At 37.9% G+C, this 23,058-nt stretch overlaps 1 protein-coding gene across 1 annotated transcript in view; it reads left to right on the top strand.

Moving 5' to 3' along the window:
- Window positions 1-2,164: 2,164 nt before the first annotated feature.
- Window positions 2,165-23,058, top strand: part of hs6st1a (heparan sulfate 6-O-sulfotransferase 1a) — a 136,854-nt gene continuing 115,960 nt past the window's right edge. Inside the window, exon 1 of the mRNA XM_051916282.1 lies at window positions 2,165-2,991. Within this exon, the coding sequence (XP_051772242.1) occupies window positions 2,471-2,991 (521 nt within the window). The 5' untranslated portion in view covers window positions 2,165-2,470. The remainder of the gene's footprint in view (window positions 2,992-23,058) is intronic.

The following is a 23,058-nucleotide window of genomic DNA, read 5'->3' on the forward strand; positions in this document are numbered from 1 at the left end:
CTTTTTCAGACATAAATATCAAACTGGTAAAAAGTACACGGATCCTGTATGACTTCATTTCTCCTGTGGAACACACAACACAATATTTTGAAAAGCAAGAAATGGATACAGATTGAAAATGAGGGTGAGTTGTTTTACCTTTTTTTGTAAAGGGCGTTTGACTTAGTCTTTGTACGTTCGCTTTGTAGACACTGGATCGGTACTTCTGCCTACTTCACGCATGACCTTTCCAACATGATTACATAATGCGTGGCGCATCACAGAGCAGTGCAAGACGAGCATTTGTGGTTAAAAAGTATATAATTTTTTATTTTTTTTAGATAATAACCGATGGTTTCTCTAGATAAGACTCTTATTCCTCGTCTGGGATCATGTAGAGCTCTTTGAAGCTGCACTGAAACTGACATTTGGACCTTCAACCTGTTGAACCCCAGTGAAGTCCACTATATGGAGAAAAATCCTGGAATGTTTTCCTCAAAAACCTTCATTTCTTTTCCACTGAAGAAAGAAAGACATGAACATCTTGGATGACATGAAGGTGAGTAAATTATCAGGAAATTTTCATTCAGAAGTGAACTAATCCTTTAACCTGCATTCACCCAGAGCGTACATAAAGTATACTATGCATCGACAGTGGAGCCCACCATGTGACGAGTGAAGAAGAGAAGCACTTTACAATCCATCTTACTGCAGCAGTTCCACAGCTTCATTATACAGCAGGTCCCCAGGCGTAATAATCATGATATCAATGACAGGGTTTCTTCAGGCCGCCGCTGTGTCTTGTAAATAAAAATATGTTAATTTGGCTTGCGGTATTTAAGCGACCAAGTTGCAAACATCATTTGTTTGAGTTAATTTGTACAATATCAGGGGATTTTGAAAAGAGAGACATTTCTAATGTTAGTGAATTAGCTAATGTATATAAGCATCAGTTTATGAGAATGATGTTTTGCATGAATTTACTTTTCATTCACCTGTCATTGTGTTTGATATGAAGAGGCAAATAAGATTGAGGTAAAGTAGTATTAATGGTGCAAACTGTTTGTATAATACCAAAAGCCAATGGCAAAACACAACTACAACACTACACAGTCTCAATACTGCCCACTAGCTGTGGAGGTGAAGTCCAGGCTAAAGGTTTCTCTGTGTTGATCTTGTGTTTCACTGAGTGTGGGCTCTCTTTCCTAACAAAAACTCTTCTTTTGAAAATGAATTATGATTTTTATCTTATCAGAGGTGGACATGCACGTTTTACTGCTCAATGACAAATTGCCATTTAGAAAGTCTATCTTTAAAAAAAAAAAGTATCTCATCACACAATTTAATCAGTTAGACCTACAAAATTTCTTTTTTTTTTTCAGTTAAGCAAGTATACACAGAAATAGCTGAAAACACTGCATTATCATTTAAAGCGTTTTAAAACATAACATGTATTTGTCATTGAATCCTCATCTTTGTCATTTCTACGATTGTTGTATTTTGAATTGTTTATTTCATTATTTACTTACTATCAACTATTCAATTCAATTCAATTCACATTTATTTGTATAGCGCTTTTCACAATACATATCGTTTCAAAGCAGCTTTACAGAGAATGCATGTCAACTAGAAAGGTTTTGCATTTTTTGTGTTTTATATAGTTATGTTGTTTATTTAATATTTATACTCTTTATATGCTTTAAAGTCTTATTAAGTTTATGCATTTTTAAACATTTTTGGTTCAGGAAATTTCAAAATTCATAATATACTGGGTGTTTTTTGCTTTGTAAACAGATGCACCTTTTAGGAATGTCATATTTTTATTTTATTTTATTTCATTATTTCATTTCATTTTATATTTTATTTTATTTTATATTATTTCATCTCATTATTTCATTTTATTTTATATTTCATTTCATTTCATTATTTCATTTTATTTTATTTCATTATTTCATTTAATTTCATTTTATATTTTATTTTATTTCATTTGATATTATTTCATTTCATTATTTTATTTTATTCTATTCTGTATTTTATTTAATTTCGTTTTTCATTTTATTTCATTTCATTTTTTATTTTATTTTATTTTATTTTATTTTATTTATAATTTTTCTGCTGCGAGGAAACGCCGCTGTCTTTACAGGAACATCATAACGCGAGAAGAAGAGCGGGCGTTCGCTAGAAACGAAATATCGTGCCCGTTTGTGTTTGGGAGAGTGTGGAGCGCGCGCGTGTTGGGAAAGTGGGTGTCGCTGTGCACGCTGCTGGAGGAGCTTCACAGCGATGTGTCGAGGACTTTAAACACACTGTGTCATACAGTGGTGCAAGGAGGGAGATCGCGCCGTACTGGATCGTATACCGCAACATGAGTCCGAGCGTCTCCATTCTGATCCAATGCGTCTGAAGATCCACTTTCCGCGCGCGATGCTCTGACTGCCGTGTGTTTATATGGAGACACCCTAAAAAACAGTCAACCGGGAAATGGTAACACATGAACCTCCTCACTGGAAGGAACATGGTTGAGAGGAGCAGTAAATTTCTGTTCATCGTTGTCGGCTCGGTTCTGTTCATGCTGATTCTGTATCAGTACGTGGCTCCGGGGATGATGAACTTCGGCTCTCCGCACGGGTACATGCTGGAGGACGATGCGGATCTCTTCCCGACTCCTGATCCACATTACGTGAAGAAATACTATTTCCCCATCAGGGATCTGCAGCGGACTGTGGATTTTGAAATCAAAGGGGATGATGTGATCGTGTTCCTCCACATCCAGAAGACCGGCGGCACCACGTTCGGGAGACACCTGGTCCAGAATGTCCGGCTGGAGGTTCCGTGCGACTGTAGACCGGGACAGAAGAAGTGTACCTGTTACCGACCCAATAGGAAAGAGACCTGGCTCTTCTCTCGGTTCTCCACCGGTTGGAGTTGTGGCTTACACGCGGACTGGACCGAACTGACCAACTGCGTACCGGGGGTTTTGAACAAAAAGGAGAGCAGGATGAAAAACCAAAGGTGATGCTTGTAGAATTGCTTTTATCTGAAATGTTGGCTGTCTCAAAACCCAGAGAGCGGTCTAACGATGTTTTGGGGGGGCGGCTTCAGCCACAAAATACTGTCTCCCTGGGGTTTGAGGTGGAAAAACTTGAGCAAGAATGCCGCTTGCCCTCATCTGCGCTATACAAAACTATACAGTGTATGCTTCACTTTTTATATGGGCATTTCATATCGAAACCCCAGGTAAGGTCAGTTTTAACCCTGGGTTAAGCAACGTTTCACATTCATTCACTAAATGAACGTAAACGGCGAGTTGTTCGGCAATCGTAACCGGTCCAAACCTCATTAAATATTCACGAAATTACGTACGTACGTCGCGTAAACTTTCATGCGCTGTAGCTGAAACGGTTAAAATGCCGAACAGTGACGGTAAATAAACGCTGTAACTGGAGTGATTAATGAGAAAGTATCACATGTTTCAGAATATTTAAGAGAGTGGGTCTGCTATGGTGACATTTCCATTTTTTTTTATTTTTTTTTTAAGTTGCGTGCTGTTTTAACCCCCGCAAACCAGTGTTGTTGACGTCATACCTATGCAAATAAGTAAGCTAACCCAAAGTTTATAAATGTACAGTATGAGATATCGGAAACCTGACTACTCTGGGTAAGATATGGACAGTGTGAAACATGAAACAAGATAACCCCAGGTAAACTCAATCCAGGGTTAATAATGACCCAAACTCTAAAAAATGCTGGGTTAAAAACAACCCAAGTTGGGTTGAAAATGGACAAACCCAGTGATTGGGTTATTTTAACCCAGCAGTTGGGTTATATGTTTACTCAGTGTGCTGGGTTGTTTTATTTAAACCAACTATTGTTTAACAATTACTGTATTTCTGGCTTAAAATGAACCCAAAATAGGTTGGAAATTGAAAATCAGACACATAATTACTAGAGACAACAATAATAATCAAAAGATGAACATTTGTTAGCAATTTAATAAATGTTTATTGTTTTGTTAATATTCATTAAACGTATTAATAAATGTTCATTTATTAAACATATTTTGGGGTTATTTTAAGCAAGAAATACAGTAATTTTTAAACAATAGATGAGTTAAATAAATAAGTTTAACCACTGGGTTAAAACAACCCAATCACTGGGTTAAACAATCCATTCGAATGGTTAAAACAACCCAATCGCTGGGTTAAAACAACCCATTCGCTGGGCTAAAAAACCCAGTCGCTGGGTTAAAACAACCCAATCGCTGGGTTAAAACAACCCATTTTGCAGGGTTAAAACAACCCAATCGCTGGGTTAAAACAACCCATTTTGCAGAGTTAAAACAACCCAATCACTGGGTTAAAACAACCCAATCGCTGGGTTAAAACAATCCATTCGCTGGGTTAAAACAACCCAATCGCTGGGTTAAAACAACCCATTTCGCAGGGTTAAAACAACTCAACCGCTGGGTTAAAACAACCCAATCACTGGGTTTGTCCATTTTCAACCAAACTTGAGTTGTTTTTAACCCAGCATTTTTTAGAGTTAACGATTTCAATTGTGAAAAGCTCAAAAATGTAACGAGTTAAGTTGCAATTTTTGTGGTTTTGTTGAAACTGGATGACAACCTATAAAAAATGAACATGGTAACCATAGTATACCACAGTATTTTACTATATGTAAAAAAAAAAATCAGTAACGGTTATTGCTGTAAATAACTCAATTGAAACGCATTAGAAATGTCTCTGTGATTTCATTTTTAGTTCTGTCTTGGCTTATACTTAGTCAACAAAGGTTTATTGCATACAGTAGTTACAGGAATTTTAGTAAACTATGTTTACCATGTTAAAGTTTTGTAAGATGAAACTCTCATGATTTCTAGCCTGCTATTTCAGGTGGAAAGCAGGACTTGCTGTGTCAAATGTTTGTGTCATTTTCGATTTCTGCATGTTTGTGTTTTCTCCAATGATGGAGGTGGAAAATTACTGTGTTGTAAAACAGCCCCTTGTAAACAGTGTGTGCTGGCTGTGGTTACAGAACTACATCAGGACACTCCACAGCAGTCGTGTTAGGAATAACTGGCCAGTGGTAGTCAGTGTCAACTTATTGTATTCTGGATAAGAAATGTTAATTTGACTTCGTTATCTTTCTCCACTTACATATGATGGTGATTTCATTTCAGTCTGTTTAAAAGGAGTTAGTTACTGTTGGTGAAGTGTATTATGTTTACTTTTGCAATGTGAAATCCATCTCAGAGCCATGATGCACGTAGACTGTTTTAGTTTTTAATAGGATTTTGTGGATTAAATTATCTAAGCCCTGCAAAGTCAAATACATCAGATCAGATTTATAATCACCAGCCCGACTCCTCTACCTAAAAAAACACAGTCTAGATCCGAGTGTAAAACATCCCTCGTATCGCAGCGATGCCATTACTCGTGTTGCTTTTGGCGACCTTAGGAATGCAGCAGAGATATGGATGCACATTCCTCTCCTTGATTAATCTCTCCCGTGATAAAGGCAGACAGACCACACCAGTGCTGCTCCTCCCTAATTCATCATGCATGTGTACATGTTCGTTTTGTCTGTGAAATTAGCACAGGGTCAGTGGTAAAAGAGGTGAGAAGTTTTGTCATTTCTCATTTTTAATATCTGCATTATTCCGATAATTAGATGGGAAATACTGTGCGTGGATAATTCGGATTTGATATGCTGCTTTGTTGCACAGATCTAAGCGCTCTTTTTACATTAGTTGCAGTGATTTCAAAGGACCAGTGCAGGGTGCATTGAAGGATTGAAACTTTGCACATTTTCTTAAAGCCGTAAAACTAAATTAAAAAGGGGGATTTTTTTTGATAGGTTAAAAAGCTCAGAATTTGATTTTAGATGCTTTAAATAAGACAATTGAATCATGATGGTGGTCACATTGAAGGCTGTGAAAAAGAGAGCAGTTTTTATGACCTGTGAAATCTCTTGTGGAGAATTTGAGCTGCTGAGAATTGCTGGGCTGTTTGTCTTTCTATGGGGCTTTATCATGTGTTTTTCAAAAATAAATAAATTAAAAAAATCACTGAGAACTATCATAATTTATGCTTACATATATAGTAGTTGCCAGATTGCATAATTGCTCGATGTGGATGATTGTTTATAATCATAGTTGTCAATGCTGACACCTGTTGCAGTGGTTGAACATTTCACAGAGATGTGCATTAAAGGTACAGTATGCAATTTCAAAGATATACTGTTGAAAATGGATCGAACAGAGCACCACAACACAGTTGTAGCCAATCAGCAGTAGGGGGCGTGTCCACTTGTGATGGAGGGGGAGGAGAGAGAGTGAGCCAAATCAGCAGTAGGGGGCGTGTCCACTCGTGATGTGGGAGGAGAGAGAGTGAGCCATTCAGCAGTAGGGGGCGTGTCCACTCGTGATGGAGGGGGAGGAGAGAGAGTGAGCCAAATCCGCAGTAGGGGGCATGTCCACTCATGATGGGGGAGGAAAGTGAGCCAATCAGCAGTAGGGGGCGTGTCCACTCGTGATGGAGGGGGAGGAGAGAGAGTGAGGCAATTAGCAGTAGGGGGTGTGTCCACTCATGATGGGGGAGGAGAGAGTGAGCCAGTCAGCAGTAGGGGGTGTGTCCACTCATGATGGGGGAGGAGAGTGAGCCAATCAGCAGTAGGGGGCGTGTCCACTCGTGATGGAGGGGGAGGAGAGAGAGTGAGGCAATTAGCAGTAGGGGGTGTGTCCACTCATGATGGGGGAGGAGAGAGTGAGCCAGTCAGCAGTAGGGGGTGTGTCCACTCATGATGGGGGAGGAGAGAGTGAGCCAATCAGCAATAGGGGGTGTGTCCACACATGATGGGGGAGGAGAGAGAGTGAGCCAATCAGCAATAGGAGGCGTGTCCACTCATGATGGGGGAAGAGAGAGAGTGAGCCAATCAGCAATAGGGGGTGTGTCCACTCAGGATGAGGGAGGAGAGAGAGTGAGTCAATCAGCAGTAGGGGGCGTGTCCACTCATGATGGGGAAGGAGAGAGAGTGAGACAATCAGCAATAGGAGGTGTGTCCACACATGATGGGGGAGGAGAGAGAGTGAGCCAATCAGCAGTAAGGGGCATGTACTGTGTACTGTATGTTTATTTTTTGTTTTTCCTTATAGTTCGTTCGTCATAACTTTATTTTTCATGAAGTATTATTTTACTTCACTTCAGCTATGATAGAGACCTCCACTCTTGCATTGCGTGTTTGTGCATTTTGGGGGCGGAGCAATGAAGGGAGGGGTGTGTCTGTTTGGGTTGATTTCACATGTTTCTCAGAAATCACTTACTGCACCTTTAAATTAATTGAATGCTTTGTCAGTTGTCATAGAAGATTGATTAATTAATAAAGAATGGTTCATAAATCATTTGTTTCTGTGGATTGGTTGCATTTGCTATCATTTTAATTGCAGTCTGGCTCCCTAATTATAGGTGTTGTCATGATGTTGACAATCAATCCCAAAGTTTATTTGTCACATTTGTGAAATGCATTTTATTCTAAAATACTCTGAGATGCGTACTTCAGTCCTCTTCAGTCTTGACTGCTTATTCTTGAGATTAGGAGCCTGTCGGGCGGCCACAGCTCAGGGTTTAACACCTGTTGTCAGTCCATTGCGTTACAGTTCACGGAAGCCAGCGCCATTCCCACCAACAGGCAGGAAGCCATCTGACAGCTGTGCCAATCTGCATGCTTGTTAGACATGTTTAACGGGCTTGTTTACATTCAAATCTCTCTCGGCTCCTGAGACTTTGGAAGCGTTGCTCGCCCTCCTCTTCGTGACCATTAACATAGTGAAGGACGAGCTTTTAATTACACGTAGGTCTTATTCGGATTGTTGGGATTTCCAGAGTCACATTTTCCAAATCGCATTCACGCCGTGCTGGTCTCTGGGGACCTGGCGGACATGCGAGCGATGGGGGCATTTTAATTGCTTAACGAGATGTGTATCACCACACATTCTCATTGAGGCACCGGTTTCAGTCGGGAAGCCATCTGCCGAGCGGTGTGTGTGTGTGTGCGTTGCTCTCAGGCATGAGGCACAGGGGTTTCAGATAGACCAGTGAACGGAGACCAGCTTCTCGTGTGGGTGTGAGGTGTGAGAATGTTTCCCACAGCGATAGGCGTGTGCAATCAGCCACCAGCGGTTGGGTTTTTTCCCTCCACGATGGACTACCAGGCATTGCCCCTGCTGCTCTAGACAGTATGTAATCTGTTTAATGAAGGGTGTGCGTCTGCTCTTTGACCAATATGCTTGGTAAGAACAGTAGAAAGGGGGCCGCTGTCTGAGAGTTTAACAGTTCTCCCCGAAATGAAAATGTGTCATCTACTTCCCCTCATGTTGCTCAAAACTAGGGATGCACTGGCAGATAATGATAAGCTAATAATTATTTTCATGTTACAGCCTGTCATTAATTTGGTATGGAAGCTTGTTTCTGCCACTAAATATATAAATATATAAATATACTAAATAAAAAAGGTAACTGTCACTTTTTATCTCACAATTCTGACTTTTTTCTCACAATTGCATGATATAAAGTCAGAATTGTGAGATATAAAGTCGCAATTCTGAGAAAAAAAACCTAAGTCTTTTTTCCCTCAGAATTGGACATTATGACAAACAATTGCAAGTTTATATCTCACAATTCTGATTTATAACTCGCAATTCTGACTTTATAACCAGGGTTGCCAGGTTTTCTCAACAAAACATGCCCAATTGCTACTCAAAACTAGCCCATTCGCATTTCAGGGGGGTACCCCAGTAAAAATCGTGTTCTGGGGGGTAAAATCTGCATTTCTGGCGGGGTTCCCCTGGTGAAATTTTCATTCCAGAGGCTAAATATCATGTTACTTGGAGTCGCTTCAACCCGCGGACATGAAAAACCACCCGCGGCAACAGTGTTAAAGTAGCCCAATTCCACGGGAAAACTGCGGACTTGGCAACGTTGTTTATAACTCACAATTCTGACTTTATATCTCACAATTCTGACTGAATTCTGACTACGTAGTGCAGCAGGAATCAGAGTTCACTGATCACGTGATGAGAGTAAGTGACAGGATGACTGACAAGACCATGGCGGAGGATTCGTTGCATAACAGAGCCTAATCGTCTGACAAATGTCTTGTCTTATAGATTGTGTGCTCCGCACCGCCGCTCCTTATTCGCAGAGTACGCGCGATCGTGTTTGAAAGTGAAAGTAAAACACGAGTGCGCATACGAACACGATTTCAATACCCCACTATCTTAGGCTGGATGTTAGAGTGTTACTAATCACAATAAGCTGCAAAAAAGGCCTGACAGAAACACAACCGAAGCGCAAATACGGATGCATAAGATCCCAAATTCAGTTCTCTTTCACAGCTTATTGCGCTTTCATGGTCAGATACACACACAATTATGTCAAAATGCACATCGTGTGACATATTCATGTAAACACAGTCTGTTATGTCCTACACGAAAGTAAACAGTTAGGAGAAAATCGGATGTGTAACAGTGTATTAGATCAGTGCGTTCATTCTTAAAGGGACAGCAGCCTCATAAACTGTTGCTGTCTGTTTCATTAATGTTAATAAATAAATCACTTATTGCTTTTGACTGAAACACTTTTGTATGTTTAATATCAATCAATTAATATTTAATTCATAAAGTAAAGACAAATACAGTGTTTTATTTTTACATTTGTTTATTCAATTTCTATAGTATTTCTTACTACATATTAAATAAACCTAGGCTACTTTACTTGAACATTTTTACTTTGTATATTATTTCTATTGTATTTGTATTGTATTGTTTGCACTTTGCTTCTTTGGTCTAAAAATAAAAATAAAATAGCCTGCCTTGCTTTATTACAGAAGACTCAGTCATGTGTGTAATGATTCAGTCAGCTTAAATGGCATTTGTTTTATAATATTGGGTCGACTAAAAAGAGAAGAAAAACAAAATAAATTTCAAGGTTCACATTTAATTCAGTGGGATTTTTTAACACAAAACGTTAAACTAGAATCAAATCTATGCATATATTGAATCGAAAATTGATTCAAAATCGTGAAATTGATCAAGAATTTATTTGAATCGAATCATGAGGAACCAAAAGATTCCCACCCCAACTTAATTCTTAAGTTTTCAAGTTTAGAAAAACTTCCAGGTTGCTGTTTTCCATACAGCAAAAAGTGGATGGTGACCACTGGCTGTCAGACTCCAGAAATGTGACTGTTTTGCTGCTTTTATAGCTGTGAGAAACTGACTGAAATGTAGCTGTTCTGTCTTTCTTTCATAACAGAGTTCTCATTTACGGGTGAATTGTCTCTTTAAGTAATCTATTTGCTGTGATTTCTCATTTCTAGCCGTCATAGATGAAGATAGAATCGCGGTTGGGGGCAGCCTGGTTAGGAGGCTGGGCGCAGTGATCAAGCAGACACAATTAACTTGAAATGACAAGGTGCCGATGGGGCACCAGACCACACTGTCATGTTCCTGTTATACCAGACATTTATTGTAATTATTTTGGCGAAAAATGAAATTGAACGTTTTATTGGCATGCAATTGTGAGCTGCAAAGAGTAATTTGAAAACTATTACTACATGAGCTTGCCTTCAGATCATGGAGAGAGAAAGATCTGTCACCTCTGGAATTACTAAAGGAGCAAAATGTAAAAATTTTTGAATAAATATCCAAAAACCACTAGAACAGTGTTATATATTTTGTTGACTTTTTTGTACTTGCATTATTCCAGATGTTTCCAAGAATGTTTAAATCCAGAGAAATAAGCAATTTTAATCAGGACACGGACCATGTTCGTGCGTCGCCTATCAATGACATCATACCCGCGTTACCCTCGATTTCCAGTTTTATTTTGTAGAAGCCATGAAAACACCAAAGGCACTTTAATATATTATGTTTTATTAGACAAGGGAACAACTGTTTGGATACATTTATAGACAGAAAATGAATCATGTTATATAGCTTAACACGTTTAGTCTTATCGTTTGAATCTCATTTTCTTGATTTACCGTGAGTACCATGGTTTACCATGTCTAATATCGATCTATCTTACTGCAGTGTGCAACAAGTATCTCACAGCAGCCACCGAGCGAACACAGAGTAACGTTTAACATCATATTCAACACAATCAAATCTATTTAATATGATAACCAGAGCTGCATTACCCCACATACGCTTGACCGGAAGAAGTGGAAGCAGCGACTGCGGCATAATAAAAGTCCCGCTGCTCTCGAGACGTGTGTTGTGCTCATTAGCTCTCGTTATCTCTCATTAGCAATCGCTCCAGCGGCTTCGTTCAGCTCCCACATCACTCGCCGTGCTCTGCTTTATACTACAGTAATGTTAATAATCTCATCCATGAACATGATTTCTGTTCATTTTCTTCTCCACCAGCTGTGAGGTGAAGACAACATCTCCCATGATTCCACGCTCAATCTTGGCGTCATCAAGCTACACCTTTGTTTTGAATAGGCGACCTCTAGTGGTGAAAAATTACATATTGTGCCTTTAAAAGACAAAATAGAAAGAAAAAAACTAATCAAGTAAACCAGAATGAAGTGAGGTCCAGATGTCTGAGACCACACTGGAAATCCAATTTAGAAGGAAAAAAAAATATTTAAAATAAAGTTTTAAGATTTAAACAAATGAGTGATATGGCATTAAATGAATATAAAGTCATAATTTGCTCTTTATATATATATACATATATATATATATATATATATATACACAGTATATAGGGATGCATGATATATCGGCCACCAAGTGAGTGATTCAATCATTCATTACAGCGATTCGTTCAGGAATGCCATGAAACAAATGTGTCTGTGAATCACTGAATCATTTACTCAAACGATTCTTTACAAATGCCTATTGAAGTTAAGTGCTTTGCTCAAAGACACTTTCTTGTAGAGATGCACAATATATCAGCCACCATATCGGTATCAGCCGATATATGTTCATTTTTAATGTTATCATTATCAGCCTGATAAGAAAATTTGGCCGATATATTAAAGCTGATAAATAATGGATTATTTCCTTCAGCTGAGACACTTCAGATGTGCACTGTTCATCATGATGGTTTTGAATAGTTTGAAATATGATTGAAATCACTTCAAAAAGGAAAATACAGTTAAGTGCAACGTACAGCGCAAGTCTGTCATATAGACTACATAATATTATAATGAGAACATTATAATTGTGTGCTTGGGACATGGCTTTTAATGGTGAGACTTTTGTTTTTGTAATCAGGCTCCCAAAAATTATATAAAAATTTGGATTTAGCTATATCGGCCAATATATTGGTTATCGGCTTTCAAATATAAAGAATTATCAGTTATCGGTATCGGGATTTGAGACTTTTGTTTTTGTAATCAGGCTCTCAAAAATGATATAAAAATAAGATTTAGATTTATCAGCCAATATATCGGTTATCGGCTTTCAAATATAACAAATCCCTAATATCCCTAAAATATATATATATATATATATATATATATTTACTCTTCCTAATTTTTCAGTTCAGCTTTTCATTTAATTAGTCACGTTGACAGCATTAGTGATCTTAGACTTTTGGACCCCGCTCTGAGAATCTATAAATATGTATTCTCCTGGGAATGAGCCCATGTGTGTGTTGTGTGCATGTGTGTGAGTGAAGAGAGAGGATTCTGGGCCGTGTGCACCTACTGTCACTTTTTCCCCATGTCCTGTCTATTTAAAGATATTGCAGCAGATTTTGAGTCCTAGTCCAATAAACTGGCACAGAAAATCCTGCGGTACTGCTGTCAGTCTTTTCTTTTAATTTCGTATATATATCCGCACTCATTTCTTCAGCCTCTCTCTCTCTCTCTCCTCATATCTCTTCCTGTTCCGTCAGCGGTGTCAGTGTCTAATCAAACAGGCAAGATAATTTTCCACACTGTGGCTTTATGGATAAGGGCCGCACAGTTTACCTCAAGCGTGACTAGAACATTAGAGAAAATGTATTTTCATGGAAGATTTACTATGGCAGGTCTTACTAATGGACAACTGCCTTCTGTATTATGAATAACAATATTTGATGTGCGGGACACACCCACAGTCCCCCGTCATGATGTCATGAACCAGTGACATTTTGTTTAGCCTATATATGGGTCGATTTAGGTCTTTGCTAGGTCAACTGCTTTACTGTGACATTAAAAAGATCTTAATTTGTGTTCTGAAGATGAACGAAAGTCTTGCGGCTTTAGAACGACATGAGGGTGAGTAATTAATGACAGAAATTTCCTTTTTGGGTGAATTAACTCTTTAAGTGTGTGTGTGTGTGTGTGTGTGTTGGTGTAGATTTGCCGCTCCACAAATTCTAGTCTGATGTGGCGAGCGGTTGTGATCGTTGTGGTTTGGAGGTCAGCAGCTCGGAGCTTATAAAATCCTCCAGCTCTCCGCAGGAACCCGGATTCTGGCTCTAGGATCGTGAGCCAGATGGCTTGGTGGTCTCCAGATCTGTTTGGAGCAGAAAGCAGAGGTTCTGACGGGACGGTTTTTCCCGGCCCGGTAAGGAAAAGATCTTGGAGCCACGCCTGATAGCAGTAGCCTGACCTCGATGTGTTAATCCCATCAGATCAGTGTGGATTAAATACAGGCTGCTCAAAGCCCGTTATGTGGTAATGCGGAATCTGTAGCCGCCCACCGCGAAATCACCCCGTGCTTTCAGACCAATGACTCTAAGAACATTTGATTTCTATGTTTGCCTCCTATCTGCATTTTCACTTCCATTGTGATATGAATAATTAAGCTTGTATTCATTATTATATATTCTAGGTCTAGGGATGGGACACTAATCATCTAGATGCACATTGTGAGCCTCCCGCCATGAGTATTGTGTTTTTAAGATGTTAGGGTTAAAAATAATTCACGAAGAGGCGACATTTTGTGTAATTATGTACATTAGGTTTTGTTAACTAAATGTTTATTGCCTTATTTTGGTGTCATGTGTGTTACCGTGATTGTATTTGTGTGCGTGACACGGTGCACCTTCTGTATATTCGTATTTGGGTCAATGACATGACCTGCATATTTTTGTGTTCAAGTGCATTATTTCCTTCTAAAATAATTTGATAAATTCATGACATGTATCACTTTATTCTATAAAACCTATTTAGTTTGAATTCATTTTTAGTACATTTAAATAATACATATTATTTTATGTTTTGTTATTGTCTTAAACCCCCAACATGTCAGGTGGTGCAATGAACAGTGTAACATTTTAAAATGGTGTCTTAATAATAAAAAAATAAATACTATGGCATCATTTTGGGTTTGAAACCTTTCATATAAACAAATTTTATAACTATCAGTAGTTTAAAAGTGGTTGAGGTAATTGAAAAACTTTTGTCCAGCAATTTGTTCTCAAATGTCAGGGTGGCACAACTGCAAACATGGGACTTTTATTATGAATTGGTAAGGTAATAACAGTAAACATGATAATGCATCATCCAGAGGAGAGTGAAAAGGTTTGTAGATGTCTCTCAAAAACAGGTAAAAATTGTTAATTTCAAGTATGGGTAGGTTAGTACACTTTCCGTGTCAGGGTGGTACAACTACAGTATATTATTTGGTTGTACCACCTGACATAAAAACAGTCAAAAAAATGAATTTTAACACTTTGAAATGTTATTTAACAGCTGAAACATGTTTAAACACATTGTGCATGACTCAAAAATATGAATTACATCAGTTTTGAAAAGATTAAAAAAAAAAAAAAAAACATTTTTTGAAGCTTATTTGTAAACGACTCATTTACATCGGCTTGTGGAAAAGCTACTTGTGATGAACTTTGATTCATCATGTGGTTTTTCTCTTTACTTCACTAGTGTTATGGTGTAATTTTATTTAAAGATTTTAGTAGCAGTGTGGCCTTGCAGAAAAGATTGGATTTACCGGTTTAAAATGTTTAAAAATTACAGTTTTAAATTGCAAAATTTACAGTTCTGTAAATATGTTTACATTTTTACTATATTTTTTACAGAATTATTCTGGCAACCACAGCTGCCAGTTTTATTTTTATTTACAGTGTAGCTATTGTGTACAGCTCATGTAAATGTCCACTACTAAACATGTCCAGTTGTCATGTGGTGAACTTGAATCCAGCCTTATTATACTGGGTTTCCATAAGATCAATTATTTTACTAGTTTACTATCCGACTGAAAATATGTAACTTAGCACATCCCTTGTAAGGGCATCATAGGTCTTTCCACTTCATTTCTATTATAGGATGAAAGCCCGGCTTCATATCACTGGCTCTGACTACTGAAAAGCTTCTTGTTTACCTCTTTCTTTGCTGATTATCTTGGCCCATTTCTGCGTGTTGTCTGTGGAGGTTTGGTAATTGCTCGACAGCGTTCAATAGTGTTTCTGTTAGATAAGCTGTTTTTTTTTTCTTCTTTCAAAGAACGCCTTGCGCTAAGAGGTACTATCATTCACATTTCAGAGAGAGTGTTTTTTTTGTCATCTGACATCTCAACTGTGTAAAGACAAAGTGCTAACAGAGATTATAAGTGTGTGTGAAGTGATCTAGGGCAGTTCAAGGGAAGGTCGTGACGAGCTGACGATGTTTTAGGATCAGCATGCTAAATTAGCCAAGGACGCTGAGCTCTAGCAAACAAAGTGCTTACATTCGAGAAGCTTCCTCTCTGTGTACTTTATGAACGTAAGCTGATATGTGTAAAGATATGGGCCTTAAGTCCTCTGCTGTTCTCAGTAACATCTCTGTGTTTTACGTTCTAATAGCTTAGTGTTAAAGTGTGTGTATATATTAAGGCTGTCGATTTAATGTGTTCATTTAATTAAATAGTTATGGAAAAATTATTAACGCATTTAACGCACACGCCCCGCTCCAGACCTACATAGTTCATCTGACATTTCATACAGTTGATTGGTGACGAGCATGAAGCAGAGCAACAACTCACTGCGTGATGAAGCCTATAGAATGCAGTTATATGACCCTAAAATTCAAGATATCAGGGCAAAAATGACCCGCACGAGTGTAAATGTGATAATGATTTTATACAACAGTTCAATAAACAATAAGTTAATATTGTGTTATTTTAGACACACTATTGTCTGCTTTTGCTCAATTTTGCCAACAAAAATATTAAAGCCAGAGCAGAAATGTTGTGCGTATCTGAGCAACACACAGCGGTGTTTCGTTTCTGAACGAATCCCCGTTTTGAGTGAATCAATTGGATGAATCAGTGATTCAATGACTCATTCGTAAAGAGAGCCATTTACTTCATTCCTGAATGAATCAGCTGTTTGAACAAATCAAATGAATGAATGATTCAATGACTTACTCATTTAGACATTTTCCGCCACCTACTGGCAGTTTTAGTTTCTTATTTAGAGTATTATTTCATTAAAAAAAAAATAATTTCATATTTCCATATTAATAAAAAACCATTAAAGGTATAGTTCACCCAAAAACGGAAATTCTGTCATAATTTACCCTCATGGCCGCTGAAGCGTAAAAGTTTGTGTAATAAATTCTATGTTGAATCAAATAAAATATTTTCTAAAGCTACTTTTTGTAATGTCTATTTGATGCTTTTCTCATTTAACACAATAATGACTTTAAATTATCTTTTGGGGGGAATTTCTCAGTCAAATTTGATGTAATTAGATCAAAGATTTTAATAGCTTGACAGCCCTGATATATATACATATATATTTTGTGACAAATTCTATTTTATTTGATATGTCTTTTTAAACTGCTGACTGCTTGATCATGACACAGTTGGTCACTCTACATTCTATAATCAGATCAGATTTGTTTTGTATTTCTGTTGTTTTACTTCACAGCCAGGTCAGTTTCTCAACTTGTATATTAATATGAATGAGATGAAGGAAATTCCCGGCCGCTGTCTGATAATATGGATCTTGTGGCCCGTGAAGAGAAACGTGCCCTTGAGCTGGACCTAATGTCGGCACTGCATGATTGAGCGCTTCAGTGCCTCCTCTATCTCTAATGGCTTTTTAATAAACAAAGACTTGACCACCCTTCAGCCTGCCCTTTGTGTTTAGCATAAATGAATGCATGAAGATGAACACAACTCCGCTGTTAATGCTCGAGTGAGTGTGCTCGCTCTGCTCTCTCTCTCCTGCTATCGCTTTGAATGTGTGCAGTTTGTGCTTGTTTACAAAAATATTTATATATCTCTGCCTTTCACTCTCATTACTTTTTATTATTATTCCTGTGTGATTTGGAATCTTCACTTCCCAGTTTTGGCCAGTGTGGCTCCTGCCGAAACATTGCTGGCGTTAAGACGGACATTGGCTTTGAAGTCTTGTTGTGCGCCGCGTTGCCAGGTAAAGCCCTTGGCGATAGCACCAAATTGATTTCTGCGTGCTGTGGACAAATTGCCATGCAATGACTAATTAGCAAACATTTTTATAATTCATAATTAGGGCCTCCACTCTCCCTGTGTGAGTTGGCTCGCTGCCGAGCATTAATTTGCAAAGCCACAAATTCCACCTCGAAATTATAAAGACTCTCAACCTCCCCCAACCAACAGCTGAAGCAGGTGTCTTCACTTTTTCTTAAAGAGCGTCTGATGTTAGTGTTCATTTCTGAGTGAGAAATCCCAGGCTGCCTCAGAAACCTGTGTGTCAAGACAGCATCTGAAAAACCGCAATGGGTGAAAGTTTTACAGGCTAGACATGGTGAAAGATTTTAATACTCATACTTGATTCTAAATGGTCAACCACTGCACATATTATATAACTGACCGGGAAAACTGTTTCCACACATATGCGGTCTCTGTAAGTATATGATAATAAACAATTAGAATAATAATGCCTCTTTCACAAGATGTAATATAAGTCTCTGGTGTCTCCAGAATGTGTCTGTGAAGTTTCAGCTCAAAATACCCCACAGATCATTTATTATAACTTGTCAAATTTGCCCCTATTTGGGTGTGAGCAAAAACACACCGTTTTTGTGCGTGTCCCTTTAAATGCAAATGAGCTGCTGCTCCCAGCCCCCTTTCCAGAAGAGGGCGGAGCTTTAACAGCTCGCGCTTCGGTCGCTCAACAACAACAAAGCTGGAGAATCTCACGCAGCCAAAATGAGGATTGTCAGTAACGGTGTTCAGCCTTACATTGTTCAAACCGGAGTCGACACTGATGGAGAGACTCAGGAAGAAGTTACAACTTTTAGACGTTTCTGAATGGTTAGTGGATAAATTTATGTAGTTGCTGGTTAATTATCCACAGTACTATTGTAAGTATTGTATCATACTAGACTGTGTGTAAATGACTAAGTACGAAACAACTGAAGAGAAATTTCTTAAAAATGACTTCATGCTCATGAGTTTGTCTCTCGTCTTTGCTATTTTATTTTATAAAATCACAGGTTAATGATTTTTAGTACAAGTGCTTCCCACTTAACAAGCACTCCTTTAATGAGCATTTGCATAACTGCACAGCATTTGCATAACAAGCTCTTTCCTATAAACAAATGTTTTTAAAGACAATTTTTCAAAACTTTGTTAAATTGCTTGCAGCAACTTTTATGCATCTTAGTGTCTTTGTGCTTCTGAATTCTGTGTTTTATACATTTCTGTGATCCACCTCCCAATTAAATGAGTACGAAATAATTTTTTTTGTAAAAGGATTACTTTGGCTTGATTTTTTTTTTTTTTTTTTTTTTTTTTGGAACAAAATGGTTCCCGCAAAAAAAAGGGTAATGCTCGTCATCTTTTCTGAAAAGTTTGAAAGTTGTAAAATATTGTGCATGCAGGGTGCATGCCTTTGTAAACTTTGGAAAATTGATTGATCCATTTTTAAAGATCCCAGTGACCTACTGATGCTGTTTGATAAAGCTTAAGAGAGGTCAAGTGTGTATCTATCATTCATGCACCTTTGAGGTGTGTCGAATAAGTATCCAGTGAACGTACCAAATATCTAGAAGTTGTAGAAAGTAGTTTGATGGTGCAGTGCAGTGATGCAGACCAGAGTCCTTTTGACATCAGATTTTGTGTTAGGTGTGTGCAATGATGTGAATGAAGTGTAAAAATGAAGTGTGCAAAAAGAGTCTAAAGTGTTGCCCGGATGGGATTCGTTTTCTAAAAACGATGTTTGAGTTATTTGTAACTATTAAGGTGAGATGTCTATAATTTAATTAACTGATTTGGATGTGATTGGGATAGTATCATCATGTACTATTATAGTAAGCTCATCATGTACTGTTATAGTACATGATGAGCTTTGGATGCAAGTGGTTATATGGGATAAATAATTCAATTACAATATTATCTTTTAGTGTTGTCAATCTGTATTATCTGAAACGGTTATAGTACTCCTTTACTGCAGTATGGATACACTAATAGCAGCTGCATGTTCTCACTCACTCGTCTCATTCGCTCTGGTTGAATAGTGCTTGTATTGTGCATAATTTTACTCATTCCTGTAGATTTCGCGCTCACACCAAAATCACTCACACTACTGATCTATATAAGTGTCACGCACATAAAGCCGCCTCTCAAACAGCTTGAGAGTACCAAATTGACTTCTTTTTTAGTGGCTTATTGCACTTAAACAGTCAAATACATACAAAATTATGTCAAAATGTCAGGTATTCAGGTAAATACAGTCAGTTTTGGAACGTAAATACAGAAAACACATGTTGTGTAACAGTATATTGGATCCGTGCAGCTCTTAAAGTGACAGTAGCCTAATAAACCTGCTGAATAACTTTTGTAACTTTAATTGTAAGCATTAATCTGTATTTAAGTTTTACAATGAAAACTATCCAGTGTTATTTCACATTTGATTACTTTCATTTCTGTAGTAATTCTTACCTGAACAGTACTGTTAGACCCACCTGAAAAACTTAAAGCATGTTTATTTCTTTTCTGTTTATTCTATTGTATTTATTTGTGCTATGTTTGCAATTTGTTTATTTGTTCTTATTTTATTATGTCTTTTTATTTGTAAATGTAATTACTATTGTAAGCTATTACAACAAAATACAACAAATTTATCAAAAAAATATGAGATAATAACTAATAAATGATCTGTGTGGCAGTATATAAGGCAGTTTTCCTATCGAAAATTATATCGACTATCGATATTTTTCAAGGTATCGTATCAAAATTGGAGATTCCAGTATTGTGACAACACTATTATCTGTATAATTAAGGGAAGGCATTGAATAATGATGCTTCTACAATGGCTATTTTGAGCAGTTCATGATCAGACTCTCCTTATTGATTGATTATTTGTTGTTTTACCCAGAAAATTGGCTATAAGGAAGGTGCAGCCATTCAACGAAGGTCAAATGAAATGAGGAGAGTTAGGCTGGAAAAACAATAGTCAGTTTGCTTCATAATTTCAACATGACATGTTAAATCCCAACAGGATAAAATCCCTATGCATGTCTCGTCTGAGCAGGGCTTAAGACTCCCCGTTCCCCGTGTCCTGTTCTGCCCGCTCTAGAGAGCCCTGAACTGGGGAGGAAAGTTTATTTCCTCCGTATTATGGCACATGATGTTCCCGTATTATGCGCTTTTCTGCTGATATGGCCATGCTGTCGACAACTCCAGTGAGCTGGCAGCTCCGTGCGGCGTTATCTGAAAGAGAGAGAGAGAGAGAGAGAGAGCACAGGCTTGATTTATTGCCTCTGCAGAGGAGAAAGTGAGAAAGGAGGGGTGAAGAGCGAGGTTCTTTCTTTGAGTCTCTGGAGTTGAGTGAGACAGGTTGGAGTTTGAGCCGAGAGAAGGAGGAATCCAAATGAATGAAGAGGTGCTGATTTTTCTCCCTCCTCATCAGCAGGAGACTTTTCCCAAACTTCTCTGCTTCTCCACATCCTCTGTGTGCAGCCGATTCTTCTGTGTCCCTCTCCTGGGAACCTGTTATAGACCTCATCTGACCGCTGCTCAACAAAAGCCTCTCGGGAATTACCCAGCATGCCTCACGGTCTGCAGAGAGTTGTGCCTTGATGCTTTTCGGGTGGTGGAGGGAGAGAAACCCCGCTGTGTTATTAAGCCCGGTTTGAGTCCAAACTCAGCCGTGAGAATCCCAAGATAGCTTGTGTGCAGCTTTATTCCTGTATGCTTGTTTGCCCAGAGAATTTGCATAACACCTCATAAATTTGTACAATCGGTTACACATTAGCAATGTCTGACTTGGGTAGTCTAAGCAAATAAACTTCAGTAAATCATTCACCGAGTGTAATAGTTGATTCATCACTGTTACAGAAACATACCATGGTTTGCTTTAAAAAAACGTCCAATTCAATGAAAGTTTGATTACTATAGAAAATAATTTTGACCCACACATCAGTTTAAGACAGTCAAAAACTGATTCAAGTAATGCACTTACAAAAGAAGTCTATGGACCGAGATATTTTTAAAAGCGTAAATTGTCATTTTCTCTGTCCAAAAATGTATTATTTGAACTGTAAAAGTAATGTTTTAGTTGTTTAAACGCTATATTATATATTATTATTATATTATTATTGTTATTATTATTATTATATAGTTCTTTCAAGCTCCAGGCCGTCAGCGGCCGTTCAATGCTCGTGTACCCGCAGAGAACAGCTTCATTTTGGCCAATCCTTTGTGAATTTGCCGCTGGCTCTTATGTAGATGTTAAACATGAGGTATAATTCAAACGAGCAATCTTTAGTCTTATTAATCTATTACTTGTTCCAGAGTAAATCGATTTGGGTTTAGGGGAAAATTAAGTTTCATAACTTTATATTTAGGCCATATTTAACTTTAGTCCTGTACTAGAGCGCTGCTTTTGTACGTTTGACTGAATTGTTTGCTTGTGTTTGGGTCAATGACGTGACGGGTCATTTTTTTGTTCAAAGGCCTTAATAATAATAAAAAACAAAGATATGACATCCAAAGTATGTAAGGTAGTACAACTAAATCTCTTTTATCGAATCCAAAAGGTTTTAATTATATTTTGCTACATATAAAGGTATTTTAAAGATTTTGAAGTGTCAAAAGGTCATTCGGTTTAACCATCCAAAGGCCAATACAGCCATTTCATTTGTGATTAAAATATCTTAAAATGTAATAAATGTATATATTTTTTATTCTGGCATGATTTTATAACATCATATATCAACATAGTGCAAAATGGTATTAAAATTATGTGTAGAAGTCGATGTTTTGTTATCAGAAAGAATGTCCGGAAAAATGAATTTCATTGATGTCATTCGGAGTAACCAATAAAAAGGGGCCATTTTGGATCAAATCATGCGGTCAGTATCATGTGACAGGATGTGACATCATTCAGACACCTGCAAAGGACCACATGGTCCTGAAGCAAATTAACTCTCTCTTAACTATTTGAAAAATTCATGTTTTCACTTACTCATACGCATGTCCCGAAACATCAGGTCATTCGGTACAACCGCTATAAAACATGGAAAATGTAATATTTTAAAAACCTGTGCTAAATATAAAATGCTTGATTGTCCTTTTGCTAGCTAGCTAGATATCAGCCTGTTAGCATTTTTTTTTCAATGTTGTTTTGGTTTATATGCTGTTGAATCAATGTTTGATGATCGCGTGCGTAAGCAGTTCTATCGCTTGTTTCTGTTTTAGGGAAATACTGTCAACGTCGAGGAAGCGTTGTGTCATAAAAGACTTTCTGTCAATGACGGGAAGAGTTAAACATCAACTGCCACAGTTCTTTTTGAGAAGTCATTCACTTCAGCTCCATTGTTTATTTTAATTTTTGTTCACAAGAAGTGTCTGTTTCCTGAACATTAGAGATGCCATACTCCCACTTGAGTGAGTTTACACATCTGTATTGAAACGAAGCAGCTTTATGTTTGGGAAGGTTTATTTAATGAACTGTTCATATGAAGCGCATAAATCTTTTCCCGCTCTTGTCTGTGCCCGGTCGGGCTGTCAGTCTTCCCATGTGCCACAAAAGCCCTTCTCTCCGTCTCTCTGAGAGCAGCAGGAGGGAGATGGGATCTCTGCTAATGTGAGGCCTCTTAAAAACAAGCTCCCAGATCTCTTGTGTTTTCCAAAGGAGAGATTTACATTCT

The sequence above is a fragment of the Ctenopharyngodon idella genome, chromosome 2 (genome assembly GCF_019924925.1).
Source record: "Ctenopharyngodon idella isolate HZGC_01 chromosome 2, HZGC01, whole genome shotgun sequence".
NCBI lineage: Eukaryota > Metazoa > Chordata > Actinopteri > Cypriniformes > Xenocyprididae > Ctenopharyngodon > Ctenopharyngodon idella.